This window comes from Bombus flavifrons, chromosome 15 (assembly GCF_040668555.2).
Source record: "Bombus flavifrons isolate JBK064 chromosome 15, iyBomFlav1_principal, whole genome shotgun sequence".
Lineage (NCBI taxonomy): Eukaryota > Metazoa > Arthropoda > Insecta > Hymenoptera > Apidae > Bombus > Bombus flavifrons.
The window spans coordinates 7684330-7707543 of NC_138456.1; the positions used below are offsets into that span (position 1 = coordinate 7684330).

Below are 23214 nucleotides of genomic sequence, written 5' to 3' on the forward strand. Positions count from 1 at the left end.
TTAATAAAATCTTATGTTCTTTCAAACTCGAATAATTCGGTAAAAAAATAGACGATATGCAGTACTAGTAGTAAATTAAAAATCTATTTCTTTCGTTGCGTTATATCTAATGCTGAATAGAAATGCATCTCTTCGATAATAGAGAGCTATTTAATCGTGAAAATTTGACGCCATTAAATCGACCCTTGAAATCTTCACGATATCGTACCCAAATTCTGTTTCTCTTCGTGTTGTTGTTGTTGTTGCTGTTGCACTTGCTGTTGCTGTCGTTCCTCCACCCTCTGTTCGATCGCACCCGAAAGAGATTGAAACGAGGGTAACGACTGCCTCGGTGAATACTCGTCTAGAAACTTTTGAAGATCACACAGCTTTTTAAACTCGTCTTGAATGTGTTGCATGTGTTTCCATCGAAGGGTTTTCAAACGTTTTATACATTCAGCCGGTGTTTCGTGATGGCTCGACAGATCCTTTGCAAATATCTCGCAACAGTCATCACGCAACGCACGTATTATTTCTATGGAGAATCCTTGTTCCGTTAATTCTCGATTCGATTCTATGTTCTGAAACGCGATGAAAAGTATGTTCAGATGCATTGAAGAAGAAAAAAGGAAGAGAAAAATAATGGACAAATTTTGGCTTATCGAATCATTTGAAATCGAATGAAAACCTTTTGCTGACCCGGCGAGATGGCGAATTTCTTGCTAAGAACCCGATCGATTAGATCAACGATGTAACTTTTAGTCGCACGAAGATCAAGATCGAGATCGAGATCTCCACCTGCGTAAATATTCTTCCTAGAAGGAGATTCTTCGTCTTCCTCTTTATCTAATTCGCAACACGAGCTTTCGTTTCTACTTTCTTCAGAGTTACTGATCGATTCTTTGCCAGGGCTGCGAGGAGAATTCTGCTGAACAACGGATCGCTGGCACGGTTTATAAACCTCGGCTCCTTTTGACAAATCTGCCTCTTTCGAATAACCGTTTGCGTCGATTGTCGGAATTTTATGCTTGGACTGAAAGGTGAAAAAATAGCTTCAATAGAGTGTTCATACTTGAGAGTAAAAGAACGGTGATTAAAGACTCACCACATCATCGACGTTTTTATTCTTCGACGAAGTCTGCGAACTGCTCCCTTTTAGAATAGAAAGTTTATTCGGTTGCACGCTAGATCTGTTGTTCCCCTGTAGGTTCCGATCCTCAGCCAAACCTTCCTCTTCTATTTTATTTTCATTCTCGTGCTTGGATAAATTGAATCTCAATCTACCCTTAGTGTATAACCAGCCGTCGTCTTTATGTCCTCCTAAATCGTATCTTTCATCCGCGTTTATCCTGTTCATTTTATCAACGTGGTGTCTCTCTTTTGTTCGTGATTCTGACTTCAAAGTGCGCTCCTTTTTGTGTCGCATATACTGTTCCATCGTCTCGCTGTCCACGTCTATGGTCTTCATAATTCCTGTCATTGCCTATTTCGAAAACGTGTTAATCTTCGAGAAATTTGGACATGTTCAGTTATACTAATTAGACTGCGGATGTATTTGCATAAAGTCTTAGTTCTATAAATGCAATTAAAGAAACGGCAAGGCAATAGCAATTACGCAGCGACTAAGTTTTATAACAAGTACCTTACTTGCAATATTTTATATCACCTTTTATACATCACAAGCGTAATATGCAAATGCAACATAAATGCATAAAGAGCCTCAGTCTCCAATAAGAAGTATCTTTACCTGATCACCGTTCTTCATACAGTAGCTCTCTTTCTTATAGCTGTTTTTCATAGACCGTGGATATTCGCAATAAAAACTCTCGTGATCGTTGCCACCGGAATGTAGCGTGTTCTTCATAATTGAAAGCATTTGTTCCTGCTCGTTCCTACATTGACGTCGATGATTGCTCGGTTGCCTTTTCCGCGAATGATAATGAGCATACGCCGCGTTGCTGCAAGGCGACGATGCGTATAATCTCGGCGACAGCGAGTTGCTCTGAGATCTCTGATGCTTGAACGTTTGACTCGTCGGAGTCGTCAACAAGTGTTCGTACTCGTTCAAAACCGCATCCATGTTTTTCGAACAGCTATCATAAGGAATCGTTCTAATCTTGTAAGGTACAACGGCGAATTAAACGTACTTTGTTCTTCCGATCGAATATTTCACTGTTTCAGGCGGACAGTGACAAGAAGGACAGTGTTGCACCTGATCTTTTGTTCTTCTACGCCTCCTTCCAAATTCCGATGGCCCGACCTCAGTCCATGGCTGGTTACATTTTAAACAACACTTGTGTTTCAAATCGTGATGCGATTCACCCTGTCTTCGTCGAACGTCGTGGTATTTCTGCACCGGGTAGCATTCCTCAGTCTCCTAAGGAGGCGTCATTGAATTAATTATTCTTAATTATTAATTAACACCGTATTCTCGTTTAACGACCATCGATACGTACATCGAGAAATCAATCCTCGAACGAGTAACTTTTTTTAAACAGGATAAAACATTTTGAAATTAACGATTTTAATTTTTTAAACGGATGAAATAAAAGGTTTATTCAAGTAGGAGCGGACCATTTCTTCGATCGTATCGTTTACATACATTCAAATTACAATGCAATAAGTATCGTATCGTGATATTGGGATAGCATATATGGGTGAAATGGCAACAGTTGCAATTAAGGGTTAATTAATGAGTAAAACCTAACCGTTTCTGTATCTGGTCGTTCCATAATCTTGCTGACGTCAGAATCTCCCGTGGAATTCGCATCTGCCCACGTCCCGGACAACCCGGATTCCCATAAGATCAAGTTCACCTTCGTTCATAATAAGATCTGCTGTTCTGTTTAATGTTGTTCTTCCATCGAAGAAAATTGACGAAAGAAAAAAAGGGAAGAAATACGAAGAAGGTAAAGTTCGTGTTCTGATATAAAAAGCACAGAACGTGTGTTGTAAAAAAAAAAAGAATTGACTCGCACCGTTATCTCTGAAATCTAGCGCTAAAGTAGGCACTGGAAAAATTTGGAATATTTGGAATATAAAATACAAATTTGTAATATTCGCGATAAACACTGCGAGTAAAGGGGAAGATCGAGAATTGTTTTTGAAATAAACTTTTTTATACTGCAAACCTTCTTTATCGCATGTATTAACATATACGTATGTGTTTCATTGCGAATTAATTATCATATAGATCACGAGGACTTGAACTGCTGTATTATCTTTATTATAGATCTACTTCCTATCTTATTACGTTATCATTCATAATTAATAGAAGCATCGCGTGCAGTGTCTCTCATCGATCGATGGAAATGCCAACGAATTAAATAGAGAATGATTATAACACGAATCTTCTTCCGTATTACAAACATTTACTTTAATATCCATTCGAGTGGATTTGATCGAAAGAAAGAGACACCCGCGAACGAAAAAGCATGTCGAAAATACCGAAAAATATATCGGAGAAGACACAGGAGAAAAATAATTATTTCTACGAAAATGAGATATTACCGGACTTCCAAGCTCGTTGGGGAGCTACGTTAAAACAAAGGAAATCCGTATTCGAACATTATCCAAATCATATCGGCATGCCAATTATCAGTGCGAAATCGAACGCAGGAAAATATTTTGTAGAATTCGCGAGTTCTTCGTCTGTACATGGCTTAAATCATCTGGTAGCACCAAATAGACACCCCGTTGAGACGTAAGTACCTTCGACAATATCCAAACTAACGAGATAATAAAATTGCAATATAATTTACGAAATATACGTCTTACAAGATTTCTCACCGCCTTCTGCATTCTTGGAGCTCTATTATGCCTGATCTTCTTGTCGTTTCTACTCTGGGGTCGTTACCAGAATAACGCCACAGTTATCGTGGTAGATACTGATCGAGAACATTTTGTAACATTGAAACCAGCGCTGTTTATTTGCCCGGTACCAAGCGTAGAGCTAAAGAAGATTCCACATGTATTCAAAAAGTAGAATCTTTATTCTTACGATAATATCTGGATGAAATGAAATATTTTTTACTAAATACGTTGCACATCTAGACACGGTATCAAACACACATCAGAGGCAGAACAGTTCTTCGTCTTCCTTGGCAACATCACTTATGAAAATATGATGAATACACCTATCTTCGACGAAGTTCCAGCGAACAAGTGGCTAGAAATACTTTACGACTTGAAGAAAGATATTTCTCCGAATATTCTGAAAGAAAACGACCCTTATGAAACGTGGGTAATGACAGAAAGAGGCGCGTGCTTAACAACGAGGAGCGCCTTCGCAATCTATGCTACTTTAAAGTTGGTACTTTTCTCTAATGTCCTCTTCCTGTTAAATTAACATTAAATCAACTCAAACACATGATTCTTTCATATGGAACAAGCTACTGGAAGAACGACAACTGGACCATTCTTCCTATACCAGACAAATTACCATTGTACGATTACAACATCGATGGCATACAAGAAAATTTCGCCGTGGAGCATATGGCTTTGGTACGAGTATGTTTTTATATGCTTTGAAAACAAAAATATGATAAAATATCGGCAACAAAGTGTTTTCTTCCTTTTTTTTTTTTTTTTTTTTGGTGCTGCAGATCGCCGCATGCGATCCTTTTGAGCTGATAATATACGACACTCCAATGAGATGGGTAAAACCAAGGATGCTGCAACGTGCCATCATGTCGATAACTCAGATTAATATGAACCCAAACGTTAAAGAGCTTCGTGCTCATCAAAGAAATTGCAAAGTTCACAACGACGGTGGTTTAAAAACGTGGCCAGTGTATACGAGAAATATGTGCATCACCGAATGTAGGATGAAAGTGATACAGGATAAATGCAATTGTCGTCCGCATTTTGCCAGGCCCATTGGTTGGTAATATTAAAATCAACGTAATAGAAAAATTGAATAAATATAAATAAATAATATAAATATATAAATAAATAATGGTTTTACAGAGGGTGTAGACACTTGCAATTCCACGCAACTTCGATGTATCGGAAAAGCGACGCAGAGCCTTTTTCTGTTCCAATATCCACCCCGTTCTTGCGAATGCGTCCCAAACTGCAGTGTCTTTGCCTATCAAATCAGAGATAGTGAAGACACCGAACTGTATTTATCGAAACTAATTCATATTACGATTAGAGATAAAGCATGTATAGTAAAACAGAATTCTTGGATTGTTTCAGAAACGATACACCGATAAATATGTCTGTTATGACTTTAATCGTCGAGCTTCCGCAAATTATCTATCATCGAGCATTGTTGTACGGGTTTCACGATTTTCTAAGTACGTATCTGTAAATAAATATGTAGATAGTTAAGCTATAATTTGAAGTACATTAAACAAATATTTAAAAAATATTAATATAAAAAAATAAAAGTTTCTGTAAACGAACAAATTCGTTACAGCTGGTGTTGGAGGAGCGGCGGGATTGTTTCTGGGAGCCAGTGTACTATCCTTCGTTGAAATATTCTATCATGGCACCATACATTTGTACTTCTACGTGAAACGAATGAAACAGAGACGCAAGAAAAAGGCAATCAGTATACCTAACTAAGAATATCTCCTTTATTTCCGGAGGAAGGAGAATTCGAGATGCACAAACGCGAAGTATTTAAAAAATATTGTTTATTGTAAATAGTGTTACCTCTTTCCGACAGGACAGATGTAAAATAAATATCATTACATACACATACAACTGTACACGCAACGAGTCGAGATCGTGCAATGATTGTACATCAATTTACAAAGAGACTCAAGAGCAGAATTACGATGAATACTTCTCATTTTGATTTAACTTTCCCATATCGACACAATTGATGATAAGATTAGCTAGAAGGACGCTAAAATGTCACTGAACGGAGTTCCAGGTTCCTTTGCTGCTGCTTCGAAAGTTTCCACGAAAGCTTCCCTCTGAGTGTCCTTGGATAACTATTGAAAAGTGATGACGTTATTTGGTATCACGCGCTGACTTTATCATAAAATTTCATACCTTTCGATAGAAGTCCGAAGCAGCGATACACAATATCTTCTTATCCTCGTATTCGTATTTTCCAATCCTTGATTGAATATATGGAAACCTGAGTAGATTGTTAAGAAAGCTTTTAACAAATGAATATATTTGACAAATTAGCGAAAATGTGAAAGGATACAAAGCTCTCAGCCAATGATTTGTGGATGCACTGATAAAAAAACAAGACAAGCACCATGTTGACATTGTAACAGGTAAACTCTGAATAAAGTTTGGCAAACTAAATACAACCCAATCTTGAAGAAGTTCCATTTGCGCGCAAGTGCACGCTCGTTCGCATACCTACATAAAAAGGAGAAAAATCATCTTATTGGTTTAAATTATTTGTAATCTAACGTATTGCTGATCAATCGCTAGTCAACTGCATAAAATAGCCAATCAACGATAATGTTAATACCCAATTATTTTTAGTATATCGCTATGCGTTCGCATCGGCAATACAAACTTTAAAAACAACGGCGGCAAGTAGCCGCGGGTGAGGTTGTTGCGGCGACAAAAATTCTCCTATGACTTTAGTCAAGATTTCCGACGGTGGGAAGAAATCTCCGAGCACACCGGACAAAACTGTACATAGAAGCTCCACTTCCATAGAGTGTCCTCTCCTGATCTTATCGAAAATCGCTGAAGCGCGCTCTATGGATCGAACCAATGCTTCTGGTTCAGCATCTGGTAATGGTTCCTCTGTTTCCGGTTGATTCAATCTATCTGCTGCCTCTGTATACATGCAAGTCAATAACAATTGCAACGCTGGCAGCGATAACATAGGACTAGGTTGTTTTAAGCGATCGATCGCAACTTTTACTATCTGTTCGGCTACCTTTCCAATCACGCTTTTGGTTGCTACGAGTCGCTCGAGCCCCTAAATCAATTACATACACACAGCATTACAAGTATACATAATTTGAACATTTAACAAATACATAGTATTACACGAGTACCCAATAACATACCTGCAAGAGTGTTTGATGTAAGCTACAAGAAATATTTTGTGATGTAAGTAAATTAAGGACTAATTCTAACACAGCTGGCGCTTCCGTGTCTGGTGGAGTATCTTCGGCATGTTCCAATAAAAAGAATACCAAAGCCCACATTACACCCTGATGCTCTTCACTTTGTCTTAACACGCTAAATTAGGTGAGTAATTAATTTCAACAAAGCACGTGTGTTGTAGAATACACAATAGAAATTTGTGTAATTTACCCGTTCAAATCTTGCGCGTCCAAATGTTTCTGTATGTATTCTATTGCCAACGGATGAATAATATTCATCGTTTCTTCGCAATTTGCGAGCACAGCACTTTGTAACAGATACAACGAACCGTGAAGTGCGGATACCTTCGCAGGTAAGAAGCTCGATTTCAGATTCGTGTCTACTAGACGCTTAACTTTGTCTAATGTTTCAAAGTCCTGGAAAAATGAAATCCTAACTGTGTTAAACAGCTTGCAAAAAATATTTTTGAAGAATACATACCAACGGTGTTAGTACTGCAGCAGCTTTACACACGGAAACTACCAAGTATTGATGTAAAATGACATTCTCTGTTGGATGAATTCTCGACAATTCCAGACACATGTCCAACATCCACTGATACTGGGCTCTTTCGACGAACAATTCCGAAATTGCTAGAATAGACTTAACGACCTCCGTGAGCAATTGTATAGGTGTATTAGCTTGCGGAGACATCCAAGACGTATAAAGTTCTATCAAGAAACGAAGGCAGGAATCTAAATCAAGTGACGCGGACATTAACGCGTCGTTTCTTCTGTTCTTCAAATTGAGGACGGAGGCGCTCAACTTATCCTCATACAAGTTGCACAGCGACCACAAGTAAGAAACGGAAAGTTGGCTATATGTATACTTGTTCAAGTTCGCAACTCTTTCTACGTTTCCTCGATGGAAGATGTGATCCATGTTCAAGCCATCGATCGTCTCTGAGTCGTTCATGCATTCGTACTTCCACGTAAGCAGATCTTGAATCGCGTACAATTTTTGAGAACTGATCTTATGAACCGAGAGCTGAGGATCTCTTGGATAATGAATCACAGTGCTGGCTCTTGGGTTGCCAGGATAAGGAAGAAGCAAAGTATTCAATAACAATTTTGTAATCGCCTGTACAGCTAAACTGCTTGCTTGAATCAACGCTGAGATATCTTCTACGGGTACGTTCTCGTTTTGTGAAAGATTCAGCACTCCTAAGAGAGCCATCCATATCTCTTCGAATTGCAACCGAGAGACCCAACCTAACAGGTTTATCCTGTAAATGAACTGCTCCAAAATTTCCACCTCCTGAAGGAGATTTGACTCCGAAGATAATAACGGGAAGTAACATTTGGTCGGACCAGAACCAACGACATTCCAGTTTTGTTTCCAAACTAACGGTGGTGTTAAGATATATGAATTTACCAGTGGTTGACGACTGATACTTACGATTAAATCTTGTATCGTGTCAAACAAATAGCGTGGAATATTTGTGGATAACTGTTTCTTTTGACATTGTTCCAACCAAGCGACCAGACCGGCCATTCGCATGCAAGCACGAGCAAAGTCTCTGGTATCCTCATCTTCTAACGCTGGTTCTAAAGCACGTATATCTATAACTGGCAAAACATCAACAGTAGTCAACAGGTATTCTACTATTTTCTTGAGTGAAGCAGCACCACTACAAACCCACGAATACTTCACGTTTTCCCCAAAAATTTTACTTGGGCCAGGATGTTTTAGAATTTCTGATGCACAGCTTAACGCAAGTTCCATGTTCCTTGGTCTCAATTTTTTAATTTTATTCTCATCACAGTGTACCATCCAGTGTGTTAATTCTAAACACAGTATTGCAAATTTGGCTAGATCTTCTTCGGATTTTTTATCGATTTTCGCTAGATTATACTTGGCTAGCTTTGGCAATGTCTTCATGTATATCTTCACAGCGGGTATCAACATAAAAAGTACATCCCAATATACAAACTCGTTTAAAAGTTCATGAAAACGATGCGCATACTTCAATTCTCTCGAATTGCCATTAGATTGCGTTGGATTGTAAATATGATGCGGTTTTGGCATTAAATCGGTGACATAATGAACGTGCTCCAATAAACTCTGTTTCGCGGCGCTGTATAAGGGACTAGTTTCGAAATTAAAATCCTTTTCGTTCTGTGCTACACCGAATTCTAATTTTTGGCACTTCTCCACGCTAATTCGTACACCCAATATTATGCAGGGTTTCAATATCGAGATATTAAACTCTTTGGAAGACAGGATACCGAGGCAATCTTCGAAATCTAAAACCCTAAGTAACTGCGCTGCTTCCGATAAATTGTGACTAGCACTTGAACTACAACATCGTAATTTTACTTGAGACAAAAACCAATTACGATCCAGTTGAATACTTTTCACGGTGGATGGATTAAACGGTCTACATTGGTCGAGTTCTAGAGGGGACAAATCGTAATACTGTACTCCAAATTTATTCAACAGACTAACTAATCCACCGTGTTTCTTAGCAAGCTTGGTCACTTGCAGAATCTCCATGATCTTGGTGAAATCTTCTTTTGATAATTGCTTCTTCGCATCATCTGCAGGTGTGGTTAATAAAATTTCTACTCTTCGACTAGCTATTTTCGCCGCCATTCTCGACAAAGCCAGATACTTGGTGGATAACAATCTCGGTATCAGTGTCATTAAAACAGCTCCGCTTTGCGAATGATGAGCACCTTCTATACATTCCAAGAGTCGCTTGACGAAACTGGGTTGTGACAAGTCTGTGCATTTGGTCGCGATCGCTTGTACCAACAATCCACTAGCTGCAGAATTTCTGTGTATAGCTGTCGTCAAGAGATCTCTGACAGGAGACTCGATGGCACTATTTACTGTCTCTTCCGTATGATTAACTAACAACCACGTTAAGGGCTCTGCATCGCACAGATTCTCGCAGACGTAATCGCAGAATAATATTATGCCACCTTTTCTGATAATTTGAATGTTAATGCTGCTGTCATGGTCAACACTTTTCTCTTCATTTGGAGAACAATGCACGACGTATTCTGTTCGACGAGTACCCAATATTTTGGACCAAAAAGTCATTTCATTGTACCCTAATAAAGTCATTAAATAGGCCCACTGGCAAGTTAACGTTGGACATTTGTTTCCAATGTTCAACATTAAATAGTTCAAATCGGAGATCGGCAACCTCTCCTCTTCGAGAACATTTCGACCTTGAATCATTTGTATAACAGCGTTTGCCACTTTACAGTGACTCCCAGATTCGAACATGTGAATGCATAACTGCAAGAAGAATGCAAATTGGTGGATCAAGTAGTAATCGTTCTCCATTGATTCGGAAAATGCGATATATGGATCGCTGAGTTTATGATCGACCAATCCAAGGAGATTGTAAACCTTGCAGCCTACCAAGTTAATAACTTTAAATATAAATCTAGCTAATATTCTTTCTGGCGGTACTTCAGCTGATTGACTGTCCAAAACATTCAAAGGATCCATGGTTTGAGAAGACGATTTTGGATGAAGAAACGAGTGAGATAGTTCGGACATGTTGGAACTGAGGTCGGAAAGTCGCGCAAGCATTGCTTCCTCTTTTGAGCACGCGATCAAAGATAACAGAACAACATTTACCACCCCTAACCATCGTTTTAGTCTCAAATTTGAAGTATCCAGAGAGTCTGGTTTAACGAGAAGTACCTTTAAAAGAGGATCGACTGGTCTAAAAACCGTGGGAGAAATAGCTGCGAATAATTTAATCAAAGCCACGTGTGCTTTCTCCGATTCTATTCGAACTTTTCCTGCTGCCAGCATAGGAAGAACAGAGTCCATTGTCAGTCTAGACCATCTTCGCCATTTTTCTTCTCCGTTACCATCTCCGCTGAATCTAGACTCCGTTAAACATAATGCCAAGAGCTCAATGATTTGATAATATTCTACAAGACGTAAAAGCATCGAAATTAGGACTTCTCTTGTTGTCTCAAGCTCTCTTTGCTCTGTTGGGTTTGAACTTGCGTTTCTAATCAAAAATACATCTTCTACGACTGGAGCCAGGGCTGGTATACAGTGCGTGAGCGCTGGTTGACCACTTGCCATAAGTCCATCGCATAATTGGATTATCTTTGGAATTCCTATTATAGCTTTCGAATGATTTTTTTCGTACGACAAGTGAACTAAAAAGTTGAAAATCTTAGGCAATAGATCCTCCGTTTGCTTCACGTGACCTTCTTCAATAAATTCAAACTGCTTTAATACAAATCCAATGAATATTCTTTCAGAATCCAGCAAGCAATAGTTGACTCTTAATTGCACTAGCTGGCTGAGTAGCATCAATACTTGACACTGTAATGACACGCTACTTGTTACAGTGTACTGTTTTAATGATTTTATAACCATTGGCTCAAAAAGACGAATGAACGAAGCTACAGAGGTTTTTTGATCAGACGATCGCGATAAATTCTTAAAAATAGAAGAGAATTTTCTATCACCTTTTCTATGTAACAAACCTACCCATCTGAAATAAAATAACTGTGTTTAGCAATCTATACAAATAAATACAAGTTACAATACAAGAATAAAAATTTACCCGGTATCTGGTTCGTTTTCACCCCTGCAATTGTTTCCCATGGATTTTATCGTATTTGCCATTTGCCTTGCAGGACTTTGAAAGCAATGATTATAAAATCCTTTAACGTCATCCCATAGTACGGTTATTCTGTCTGAATTTTTCTGTATATCTAATTCATTCCATTGCGCATACACGTTTGTGCTGAATAAACACTTCAGCAATTGTTGAACACACTGAACGGTTGCAGTGGGAGATAATACGACAGTGCTTTGTAAATAATGTAGAATTTCTTCTGCTATTTGACCTGCTTCATTGACTGATATAATTTCAAGAATTTGCGAAAGAACATCTAGAATCGCATTTAACAAAGACAAATACATTTCGCTAGCATGCGGTTCAAGTGTGGCTAGGTAATTCAAATGCGCTGCTTTAAGATTTTCGTACATTTTCATATAATGCGGTGTTGAAACAAACGCACCCATTTGCTCTTTTATAAATTTCAAGCTTCCAAATTTTTCTCCTTTCTCTTTCAACTTCGGTTCAGACATTATTATCTTCTTTTTCGGCGATAACGTTTGCGTAGATGACAAAGACGATAACGTCGTTTTTGTACTAGTTTGTGTCAATTGCACGTCGTCGATTATATGAACAAATATATTTAATACTCTTGTAATATGTGTTAACAACAACTCTATTTGTTTATCCTTAAACGTGCCCCACCAAGTTTTAGTTGGATCATTGGGTTTAAAATTGCAAAATGCTAAACCTGATGCAAGATTGCCAGCAAGAAGTACCAAATGTTTATGCGTTAACAAGTCTAAGCTTATAGGAGACGATGATAGTAAGGGTAAAGCCAAAGATAAAAGACTGTTGCTCACGGACGATGGCATCATGTCGCTTGTAAAATTTGATTCGCTAATATCTAATCGACTACCGTTCTTTTTATGAGACCTTTTCAACAATGTTTTAGGTGAAATACAATCCCATCCTCTAATATATACTGTAGTATTATATACATCGCTTAAACGAAACAGAGCTTCACAACAGCCATACACTAAATACTTCGATGACTGTACTCCAAGAATCTCAGCCAACATGTTGATTACAATCGACAACGAGTATTCTACATTTGGACGATAATTTGTCGAGTTATGGAAGTTTAAAGCTGCAAATGGCTGTATAGACGTATTTATAAAGAACTTTTGTTTCTCTTGACAAGAGGACAGTTCTACTGAACTCCGGGTAACTGCGCTCATATATTGCTCCGTGTATTGTATGGCCTTTCGCGTAATAACATCATCATGTGGTTGTTGGAAATGTAATAAAGGAATACTCCTAAAAAAAGAGTTATGTTAATCGAGGACACCTGAAACTTGAACAACAAAAGATATAAACTCCGATAATTACTTTACAATAGCATCTGATGCTGCATGCCTAATTCTTTGATCTTGGTCACCTAACAGAGTTATAATAACATTGATAAAATGTTCTTGGAACATTGATCCACCAGTTATATGTTCTATAGTAACATACGATATCTCACTCAATAATTCCACTAATTTAACTTTTACCAGAAAATATGGATTCTTTACTAGCTGAGGTAATACAGTTAACACAGTGATTCCATATTTATTGTCAACAGACTCTAACAACTCTGGTAGACATAAACTGAATGCTGTTAATGTTTGTCGACATGTGGTAGCAGAATCATCTTCTAGTCCCTGTTTTAAACATATGCTCATCAAAATTTTCGAATAATCATATTCTAATATATGAGAGAATTTACCTTTAAAAGTAACTTAATTAAATTGTCTAGTGATATAATTCCACATAAGTTTTTATCAGTGATCTCTGCCTCAAATTTTTTAAAAGAACCTCCATATTGAGTATATACAGATTTCAGGAATGTACCAATAATAATTGATATATTACCCCTAATTTGAGGATCTGGATGACTTGCAAATAATAAGATATCCGTTATCATTTGTTTATTCTCGTTAGAATTCGGTTCTTTGGCAACAGGTATTAAAAATAGATTCGGACAAAGTTTCAAAATATAAGCCACGCAAGTTAAAGCAAGAGACTTTACACTAACACGAAAATATTTATCTGGTATTACATGACCAATGTTGCCAGTTAAGAGGAAAGACGATACCAAATAACGACAACAGAATTTTAACGGTATATCAGGATCTGTAAAAGTTCCAACGTCTATTTCTCGTAACGAAAAATCTAAAGATAGTTTTTTAAGAGATGCGATAGAACATGTGATTTCTTCGGTATAATCCACGTCTCTTGGTTCGTTTTGTACACTCGAATAAACTTTTTCCGATTTTTCTATTTCACTTCCAACATCACTACCTTCTTCGATCGTTTCATCTGGAATAAACGTAATACAATTATTTCTTCAAATGATACATATCCTTTCTATACTACACTTTTTCTCTTACTGTCAATGACTCCGATCTTCAAATCACTATAATTTTCTAAAATCTTTCCTTTCATTTCTACAATATTATTTATGCATTCCTTTGAAATTTGTACATTTTCCATCAAAGGAGGTATAGTCTCAGAATCTAACATCCACTTTTCTATCTTTGGATTTATTTCAGGTATATCAGAATCAAGTAAATTTAAGGTATAATCGGAATTTTCTCCACAAGCAGTTGCAGCACTAGATGTGCTTGCTTGACTTAATGATAACATCATTTCATTTTGATTCACTGCTATTTTACTCTGTGTTATACCTTGATTTGATAATAATAATGATACTAGAACTTTTGGAGGTGACTTCAAAAACTGTGTCAGTGTCTCCAGAACAGCATTTATAACATTATGATCAGAATGCCATTTTGTATAATGTAAACATAGTTCATAAATTTGTAACAAGCTATCTGTCTCTACTGTATCATCATCTGGATCTTCTGATGGATTGCATATATGTGGTAAAATTATTCTTATACAACCAAATATACCAATGATAGCTGCTATACGGTTCTCATCTTCACTTATAGGCACTATAATACCTATAAAAAGTAACATTTAATTAGTAAAAAGTATGTTACTTTTACTTGTATAGCATTCATAAGTTTACCTAAAAGATGCTTCAGTACATAATTTAAAAAAAACTGTGGTCTGCGACAATTCAAACATGTTGCTAAAATCATATTTGCTGCAGCTCTACGAAATGCTGCTTGTACACAGGATATATTTTCAAAGAATGCTTTCAATAATGTCTGAAAAAGAAACATGGGCATGGATTCATAGTTATAAGTACTAAAATAAAAGAAAATTACCTTGATATCATTGTCTGTCATAAATGGCCCTAATGCTTTCATAATTAATGGTAATGATTGTGATAGCGTTTCAATTACAGATTCCTCAGAACGATGTGCAATAGTTACTATACATGGTATCAAATTAGATACATATGCTTTTCCTCTTGTAGGGCGTATCATATGACTAAGAAGACCAAATCTCCAAAGAGCAGCTCTCAATGTTCTAGCAGGTCCATTCCTTTTTATTTCATTGTAAAGTTCTATTTGAACTTTAACAATATTACTATCAGCCATTGCCTTTAAAATAAAATACTATTAAAACATCTATAGCTTTAATATCAAAGATTATGAAATATAAATCTATACCCTTATAATTTTATTTAATGTTTCATCTGCTACCGTTCTGACATCAGATTCATCATCATTACACAGTGTCAGTAAAGTTTCAATTGAAAGACTAAGTACCTGAGGAAACTTGGTTGCTAGTTTGACAGTTGGTGAACATATTCCTTCTGTTATTGTCATGCAACATGTTAATTTATCTTTCCTTTTATTGAAATAAAGGATATATTAAATTTTGTAACATATTACATTCCATAATTTTTATTAATTTTTTATGATAACTATATAAATCCTAATTTTACAAATTATACAAAATTTTATTGCAGGTATTTAGCTATAAACTATATAAACAAAAATAATGTATTCAATTCAAAAGTTTTGCATTATTTTATTCATACGATCATTTCAATTATTAAATGAAAAAAACAATTTGTTCCTGTACCTTGCGTTCGAATCTGACAGAAAAGTGTTTGACTCTTGAGCTGATTTTAAAGCTTCTATAGCTTTTAACACGTTATTTAATGTTGTCATTTTGCCAAATATTTATTAATAAATTGTTCCTCGCTTTCTATAAATCAATCAGTTTTGACAAATTACATTTTGATAATGTAGGCCGAATTTATGACAGACACATCGTACGTAGAAAACTACATGCTGCTCGGTAATATATTTATTTGCGATTCAAACCTCACACTAAAAGCAATTGCTCACTTCAATTATACAAAAGAACGAGGCATAAGAAAATTGGTGAAATAGACGTTTAATGCGTATTTGCCGTTACTCTTAAGCTTAAGTGAAAGAACCGCTGTTCAGATACTAACCCTATCTATCGTTCCACAATAAAGGATAAAATGAATGCAATGTATGTATAATCTTCTTTATTTTTACTTGAGAACTTGATAACAATTTATTTAAACTATATCAATACAAAACAAAATAAGAAAATATTCCACGTGGAATTTATTTAAATGATGTAATATAAAACAATATGAAACGGTGGATGTAGACGATGTAGTGCACCATGTGATGAATATAAAAATAAGTGTTCATACATAATTAGAGTGATCAATTTTTCAAAATGCAGTATAGTTGGTAATTCATATAATGTGCAGGTTGTTATAAATCTTTTATTTTTTTGTGTACCGTCAATAAAGATGACATATAATGACTTGAAAATAGAATTCAAAAGGCAGGTATAATAAGATTAAATAATGTACAAAGACTACATTGGTATTGATAGAAATATATATTTAATTTTATTCAATAACGTGAGTTAACAATTAACCTATTTATTATTCGATTTTCGAGGTAGCCATATTACGTCCAGACATTTCCATTGCGTAGCGAGAAATACATCTCAACACAAGTTTACCATTGTCTGGTTGTTTAACTTTGTATATTTTTTTTTGTATATTTGCGTCAATATTGATCACACGAAATTAGTAAATAACATAGTAAATTTACAAGTTGTAACGTGTTATAATAGACCTTGAATAGAGTTAATGGGTGAGGTGGACGGGTTTCGGTTTTTTTTACACCATACATTACCGGCAGAAGATTTATAGTATTCAAGAAATATCTGCCTTCCTTTAAGTTATAACAATCTAACAATTTATATAAGAAGCTTTTAAATTTATCCGCGTCTGTAAAACGTAATACACCGTTTGAATAGCCTAAGTTTTAGAATGTTTTGTATACGACCGAGTCAACCCTTTCGATCAGTAGTTACAACTCAAGAACAAAGGTTTGCATCATGTGAAGAAGTGCTTTTAAATATCTTTTGGTTAAATTTATTCTTAGAAAAGTAAAAAGTATGATTTCGCATCTACATTATGCATTATTTCTGTATTCAATATTTGTTTAAATTATGCTATGTATAATTAAACGTATTAAATTTTTAAATCAACTGATATACGTATTGTATATGAAAATAACTATTAATTTTGATTAACTTGTTACATATGGAAATATATTGTTAGTTAGGTTAGATTTATAAAATTGAGTTGTTCATCTTAGTATTATGAATTTATTATCTATAATTTGCAGAAACCTTAACAAGTTCTGGATGTCTAAATATGCCAGGCTGTGCAGCAGTTGGCTGCAACAATCGTAGTGAGAAAGGTTATATTATGAAATGTTTTCCACGTGATCCAAAGTATAGAAAAATTTGGCAAGAGCGTGTTGCTAGAGCTGATTGGGAACCATCAAATAACTCATTTCTTTGTCACGTACACTTTGAACCTCAAGAATGGTCTATAACACAAAGTGGAAGAATTAGACTGAAGAAGAACGCAATTCCTTCTATATTTACTGTGACATCTACTAGAAAATCACCTAAAAAAAGAATTAAGATATTTAATAAAAACGGTGAAAACTTACTGCAAGGTGAATATAACATAGAATATACAGAAAATGATACAGAGTATTCATCTATTGAATATTTAGAAGAAAAAGATTTGGATTTTCAGGAGATTGAGGAACTATCTATACAACAAACTACTAGAGATTATCTTAAACATACCCATAAATATACAGAAGATAAGAGAGAAGAAAACATTAAGGTTAATCATCAAAGGCAAAATATTGTGATGATTGCTGATGATAACCTCACTAATATTAATAGTTTAGTGGAGCAATACAGTCTTGAAGTTCAACCAAACAATAATAGAAAGGAAATTAAATTATCCTTATTTATGAACAATTCAGAAACTACACAACTATCAAATACCACTATAAAGGAAGAAATTAAATTAGAGGTTATGGATCATAACACACTTGAAGATAGTTATGACGAAATTGAAGAGAAGTTAAAACAAATTTGTGATGGTGGATCTACTGAAGATGAAAATTATAAAAATGAGATTGAGAAAAAGTTGATGGTTAAGAGTCAAAAGGAAGGTGAAATTGAAGAAAAAATGGACACAAAAGTTGAATTTACTACTGATGACCATACAGTTGAATTTACTACTGATAACCATAAAGTTGAATTTACTACTGCTGATCATAAAGTTGAATTTACTACTAATGACTATAAAGTTGCTTCGCCTGTTAATAAAAATCATTTATCGATAAAAAACGAAGTCGGACATATGCTTACAGACAAAGAAGAAAATGTTGAAATAATATTTGGTACTGAAAGTGGGGATGAGAAAACATCTGTATCGCAAACTGTATCAAAAATGAATAAAGTGAAAAATAGTGCATTGGAACATGATGAAATGATTTATATTAAAGATGAAAAGAAGGTTTTCAATGAAGACATAGAAGAAAATTTTACTAAAGATGAAGTTCATGTTATACCAAATATAAGAGCGGCTATGAAGCGTAAGAGAAGAACTAGAGAAGAAATAATGAGATCAATAAAGAGGTCATTTAGAAGCAATTCAGATCAAGATATTAATTCTTCAAGTAATAGTGACTCATCTGAAATAGAAATAAAAGATGAATTACCTTTGTTTTCTCAGCAAACAAATGATATTAATAAAAATGATGCAGAAATGGAAACTGATAAATTTGTTATCAAAGTAACTGGTGACCCTGATGATGTGACTGAAATTATTGAAGAGTTATCATTTAACACAACAGGAACACAAATATCTAAAGAATTCAGTACTGCTTCCAAAATTGAGGAAAGTGATTCACTCATTACATCTGTTATAACAGTAGAAACACCAAAAGATCTTAAAGGTATTATTTATGGAAATTTTAATAATCCACTAATAAAGAATGAGTATGTACCTTTAAGTAAAGAAACTTCACTAATGAATCAATTTCCTTATGAAGACAGAGAGTTTACAAGTTTCAATTCAACTCATAGTTCTAAAACATACTATCCTTCTTGTTTCAAACATACATGTTCTGATGACGAAGAAAGGATAAGGACTAATTCACTATCACAAAATTGTACACAAGGTGTTCAAACTTCCTTGGAAAATAATCCTAGTTGTGTTTCCTCAGATTATGAAGATCTGTTAGAAAGAATACAAATTCAAGAGGATGTAATTGCAAAGTTAACTGACCAGTTAATTATTTATAAAGAATTTGAAAACAGTATAAAAACCACAGGACATGAAATGCAAGTCAAAGAAGTGGAAACATCTAGAATTAATACAAGATCAAGTAACATACAATCTACAATACTTAATAAAAAGAATTTAGAATCCAAACGAAGATTGATAAAAGACTTATCAAACAGAGTAAACTATTTTGAAGAAATGAATAAAAAATTAACGAAAACTGTAACATTGGCATCTCAGCAAAAAAGAAAGCTTGAAGGGCAAATTAAACAAAAGGATAATCAAATAAAGGAACTTAACTGGAAGTTGGAAAAAGCATCTAAATATCTTGAAAGAGCAGAAAAAAACACGAACACTTACAAAAGGAAAATGTTAAGTATGCAAACTGTTATGAGAAGAAGAAAGCTTTTGGATGAAAAAATGTGCAAATTTAATGAAATGTTACTAGACAGCTCTAAACAAGAATTTTCAGAAAAGGTTTTATCCATGGCAACAGAGATTTGGGAACTTTATGGGAAAAATGAATATGATAAGCTGCTTTCTTATGGGTTTCCATTACCACCATTACCAGCTTTAACGGAAGAACTTCTTACTGAAGATTTTACAGATCTTAACAGAAGTGATATGGACGAGGCACAAAATTCTACGAAGATAAGTATTAAAGCAGAAAAAGCTCATGATACAAATAATGAATCTGAAATAGATGAAAAGGATGCAGAACATGTAGCTTCAGTTGGCAAAGCAACTGAATATGAAAGTGCAGAAACTGTGACAGGAACTGTGCAAGACATTTTTGATGAAAATAATGATGGTGATGATTTTAGTACAAATGAATTGAGAGAACATTTTATTCTGCAATTAAATGCAGTTATGTAGCCATAATTTTGTATTTTAATTATATTTTTCTTTTTACATCTTAAGAACTGTAATATTAAAATCATAAATACTTAGGTAAAATCTCTTTTGTCATTGTACTATATGTACCATTGTGCTCTTAAGAATTATATTTATTGTATAGTATAATCCAGTGTTCTTACTTCAAATGTAAATATATATGTACAAATATTATTATATGTGTAATATAAAAGACCATTTTAAGTGATTGATTGCAGTATTAAATCATTGCTTATAAATAATTTTCTGCATAATGGTCTATCGATATATCTTAAAGTTATACGATACTTCATGCTTCTTATTGACAAGATTTATATTTTAGTAGTAAAATAAGGAAAACAGATCTGCTACAAATTTGTTTCTGATGTTCTTCTAAATTTATTATTAGCAATAATACTTCAATATTTGTGCATCAATAAAATGTTAAAAGTATATGAATTCAATTATGTTATTTGAAAAAGAGAAGGGGCAGAGTAATTAAATAGTAATTAAAATCTTTTACACAAGATGTAAGAAAGATAATAGTATAATAATACTTCTGCATATTCAAATTTTATGCTATCTAATTATAGATATTTATATACGTATGACATAGGTAATATATAAGTAGTATATTAAAAATATGATTATAAATTTTGAGAAATTATATAGGGTGATTCTCTGGCTGGTTAATTCATAGGCAATATCGCGTGCCGCGACGATAATGTCATGTAACTGTAATAACTAGGAAAGTGATCACCCTGTATTTGCCTCATTTGAATAATATAAAGTAGAAGACAATATAACAATAGTAAATACACTTGATTATATATATGTGTATATATATTCTTTTTTCTTTTAACACAATTTTTATTAGAATAATTACAATCCAGTGGCAGACTTGTTATTATTAACTTTCTTTTTCTCCTTTGATTTTCCATCCTTGGATCCAAGTATTTTATCACATTCGCACCAAGGTGTAATCATTTTATCACACATTAGAGAAATATTAAGGACTGTTAATGGAGTATCTTCAATAGTCATTGTAATCATACCTAATATTTTATAAGAAACGTTATTTAAGCCAGTTTGACGATCTCGTTTTCTAGTAACCTCCCGTTGATTATAACATTTTATCATATCTCGCTTCCTATGGTTTCTGTCATGTATATGCCTACAATAAATAAATGTAAAACAATCACTAATTTATGAACATTTATTTATATTAATATTTAGTGTATATATAAATCTGTTACGGAATGCCTTACTTGAATGTGTTGTGTGTTCCAGTAGATATATTTTGTGGTCTTATAACACTTAATCCAGCTTCTTTCAATCTAACATAAAATTCGTCATCTTCAAGACCCCATCCCCAATATTTATTAGACATTCCATTCACTTGTATAAAATGTTCTCTGCAGAAATATTTTTCTTGTTAATTTAATTTACATGAATTTATAAGTATTTTATACAATAATAACTATTATAACAAGAACCTTTTAATAAGTAATATTCCACCAACAAAAGTTGTATAATGGTATCTAGGATGTAACTCTGGGGAAGATATATGGTATGGGCTCTTATTAGGGAAAGAATATAATAATTCATCATTTATAGGCAACAAGTCTACATCATGTATAGCTATATAATCAAACTCTTTGTTAATTTCAAGAAAGCCTACATTTATAAGAGAGGCCCGATTAAATCTAAATCTATCAACCTATAAAGATACATGATATTATTATTACATTTAAATAACATGTTTTAGTTTATTAATAATTAAATTAATCAGAATGTACCTGATTAAGTACAAATATGTGATAATTTATATTTTGTTTATCTAAAAATTTTTTCATATGTGGAGCAAATATCAGTAATTCTTCAAAGCGATCTCGAAATGGCACAAGTATAGCTAAACGATGTAAGGTTTTTTTGTAAATTTTATTATCATTACTCTGCCATTTATTATTACTGTATTGACTTGATTGTGTAGCTATTTCACACTTGCATTCATCTAAAATTTTATTTAAACACTTTGTAATTCATTGTTATATTAAATATATAAAAGACTTACCAATACTTATAGGTGCAATACTTATCAGGCATGAAATAATAAATGTAATTAAAATACAGGCAAATATATATTTAAATTTTATATTCTTCCAAACAACTTCCATGCCGAATAATAAGTATTTAAGTAAAGTATCTTTAGTTTAAAAATACATAAATTAATCATTGAACAGTCTTACAAAGACTTATTAATATGGTAACATTTTCTTATTCCAAGAAAGTTTATAAAGCATTGATACTTTTTGTCCTTTTCCCTATTTACAGTAGATCGTGATTAAAATTAATACAAATCGCATTGCAGCTTGCATAGTTAAAAATTACAGCTGCGTTGATTTGTTAAACGTGAGGTATCCTTGATATCACGCACAAAAATTAGGCAATTACGAGCAAAATTTTGTTGCTCTCACATAATTTTTCATAGATTGTTTAAACAAAGTCGATCTTTCTTCAAAACTTTTTATCTTTGTTCTCCAAAGATTCATCGGTCAATGGACCGAGAAGAATACGTTTTTTGCACCAAATGTACATATTTTCTAATTGATCGTATTCACAATTATGACACATACAGAAATTTAATCTGGACATCATCAATGTTCAACGTTGCTCAATTGAGCATACATAAAGCATTTATGCTATAACACAAACAATTAACCATATTACCGAAGAACAAATTGTACTACTGACATTGTACTCATTACTGATTGCAAGATTATTTGTCCTGTACTATTTAATGCTATGATAGTTAATTCGGTAGTTACAATACTTGATAATTGAAATGAGAAAAGATAATTATATTATCTTTTTGAAAAATAAGAGATTATCTATATATTTTTAACTGATTACTTTATTATTCAAAAGTATCACTTTATGTATCATAATTCTATGATAAATAAAGTAAATTTTATAATTATATTTTCTAAATGTGCAATGATATTAATTTCAATATTCAACTTATTTACTAATTGTATTAGTTATATAATCATTAGTGAGCTTTTAAAATTAATATAAATGTATGAAAAGCGAATGAAAATGTTGTATCAATACTAGAATA

General features: G+C 33.9%; 5 protein-coding genes across 10 annotated transcripts; 2 read left to right on the forward strand and 3 right to left on the reverse strand.

Annotated features, from left to right (window-relative positions):
• Window positions 1-4: 4 nt before the first annotated feature.
• Window positions 5-2192, reverse strand: LOC138187872 (uncharacterized). Its single transcript, XM_069129110.1, has 4 exons — window positions 1727-2192; window positions 1085-1462; window positions 668-1012; window positions 5-560 (listed from the first exon to the last, which is right to left on the reverse strand). The coding sequence occupies exons 1-4, from the start codon at window positions 2057-2059 to the stop codon at window positions 195-197; spliced, it is 1422 nt and encodes a 473-aa protein (XP_068985211.1). The 5' UTR covers window positions 2060-2192; the 3' UTR covers window positions 5-194.
• Window positions 2193-2478: 286 nt separating this feature from the next.
• LOC138187871 (pickpocket protein 19) lies at window positions 2479-5550 on the forward strand. Its single transcript, XM_069129109.1, has 8 exons — window positions 2479-3682; window positions 3760-3960; window positions 4033-4287; window positions 4371-4482; window positions 4584-4860; window positions 4948-5101; window positions 5179-5279; window positions 5402-5550. The coding sequence occupies exons 1-8, from the start codon at window positions 3414-3416 to the stop codon at window positions 5548-5550; spliced, it is 1518 nt and encodes a 505-aa protein (XP_068985210.1). The 5' UTR covers window positions 2479-3413.
• Window positions 5551-5604: 54 nt separating this feature from the next.
• On the reverse strand, window positions 5605-15897 carry htt (huntingtin). Of its 2 annotated transcripts, none has more exons than XM_069129096.1 (15): window positions 15647-15897; window positions 15229-15409; window positions 14881-15159; window positions 14679-14820; window positions 14035-14610; window positions 13371-13963; window positions 12992-13305; window positions 11603-12919; window positions 7495-11530; window positions 7225-7430; window positions 6975-7140; window positions 6470-6883; window positions 6146-6306; window positions 5986-6073; window positions 5605-5924 (listed from the first exon to the last, which is right to left on the reverse strand). In XM_069129096.1, the coding sequence occupies exons 1-15, from the start codon at window positions 15733-15735 to the stop codon at window positions 5826-5828; spliced, it is 8661 nt and encodes a 2886-aa protein (XP_068985197.1). In that variant the 5' UTR covers window positions 15736-15897; the 3' UTR covers window positions 5605-5825. The 2 variants fall into 2 exon arrangements, with proteins under 2 accessions (XP_068985197.1, XP_068985196.1); XM_069129095.1 differs by having other exon boundaries at window positions 6975-7149; window positions 15647-15891.
• A 17-nt stretch (window positions 15898-15914) lies between these two features.
• LOC138187869 (putative leucine-rich repeat-containing protein DDB_G0290503) lies at window positions 15915-20993 on the forward strand. 5 transcript variants are annotated; one of them, XM_069129102.1, is made up of 2 exons: window positions 15915-16066; window positions 17251-20993. In XM_069129102.1, the coding sequence occupies exon 2, from the start codon at window positions 17280-17282 to the stop codon at window positions 20094-20096; it is 2817 nt and encodes a 938-aa protein (XP_068985203.1). In that variant the 5' UTR covers window positions 15915-16066; window positions 17251-17279; the 3' UTR covers window positions 20097-20993. The 5 variants fall into 5 exon arrangements, with proteins under 5 accessions (XP_068985203.1, XP_068985206.1, XP_068985207.1 ...); XM_069129105.1 differs by lacking the exon at window positions 15915-16066 and adding an exon at window positions 16260-16393; XM_069129106.1 differs by lacking the exon at window positions 15915-16066 and adding an exon at window positions 16515-17015.
• Window positions 20919-22982, reverse strand: beta4GalT7 (beta-1,4-galactosyltransferase 7). Its single transcript, XM_069129113.1, has 5 exons — window positions 22168-22982; window positions 21893-22107; window positions 21590-21813; window positions 21362-21508; window positions 20919-21267 (listed from the first exon to the last, which is right to left on the reverse strand). Exons 1-5 carry the CDS (start codon window positions 22268-22270, stop codon window positions 20976-20978), a joined length of 981 nt encoding a protein of 326 aa, XP_068985214.1. The 5' UTR covers window positions 22271-22982; the 3' UTR covers window positions 20919-20975.
• Between the last annotated feature and the right edge of the window lie 232 nt (window positions 22983-23214).

Coding starts and splice junctions, on each gene's coding strand:
- LOC138187872 (XM_069129110.1), bottom strand. CDS start 2,059: ATGGATGCGGTTTTGAACGAGTACGAACACTTGTTGACGACTCCGACG. Junction 1,013..1,084: donor ATAAAAACGTCGATGATGTG/GTGAGTCTTTAA, acceptor TTCACCTTTCAG/TCCAAGCATAAAATTCCGAC. Junction 561..667: donor TCTCGCCGGGTCAGCAAAAG/GTTTTCATTCGA, acceptor ATCGCGTTTCAG/AACATAGAATCGAATCGAGA.
- LOC138187871 (XM_069129109.1), top strand. CDS start 3,414: ATGTCGAAAATACCGAAAAATATATCGGAGAAGACACAGGAGAAAAAT. Junction 4,861..4,947: donor GCATTTTGCCAGGCCCATTG/GTTGGTAATATT, acceptor ATGGTTTTACAG/AGGGTGTAGACACTTGCAAT. Junction 5,280..5,401: donor CGGGTTTCACGATTTTCTAA/GTACGTATCTGT, acceptor AATTCGTTACAG/CTGGTGTTGGAGGAGCGGCG.
- htt (XM_069129095.1), bottom strand. CDS start 15,735: ATGACAACATTAAATAACGTGTTAAAAGCTATAGAAGCTTTAAAATCA. Junction 14,611..14,678: donor TGTACTGAAGCATCTTTTAG/GTAAACTTATGA, acceptor TACTTTTTATAG/GTATTATAGTGCCTATAAGT. Junction 6,884..6,974: donor TACATCAAACACTCTTGCAG/GTATGTTATTGG, acceptor TAATTGATTTAG/GGGCTCGAGCGACTCGTAGC.
- LOC138187869 (XM_069129102.1), top strand. CDS start 17,280: ATGCCAGGCTGTGCAGCAGTTGGCTGCAACAATCGTAGTGAGAAAGGT.
- beta4GalT7 (XM_069129113.1), bottom strand. CDS start 22,270: ATGGAAGTTGTTTGGAAGAATATAAAATTTAAATATATATTTGCCTGT. Junction 21,814..21,892: donor ACATATTTGTACTTAATCAG/GTACATTCTGAT, acceptor GTATCTTTATAG/GTTGATAGATTTAGATTTAA. Junction 21,509..21,589: donor GGAATATTACTTATTAAAAG/GTTCTTGTTATA, acceptor ATATTTCTGCAG/AGAACATTTTATACAAGTGA.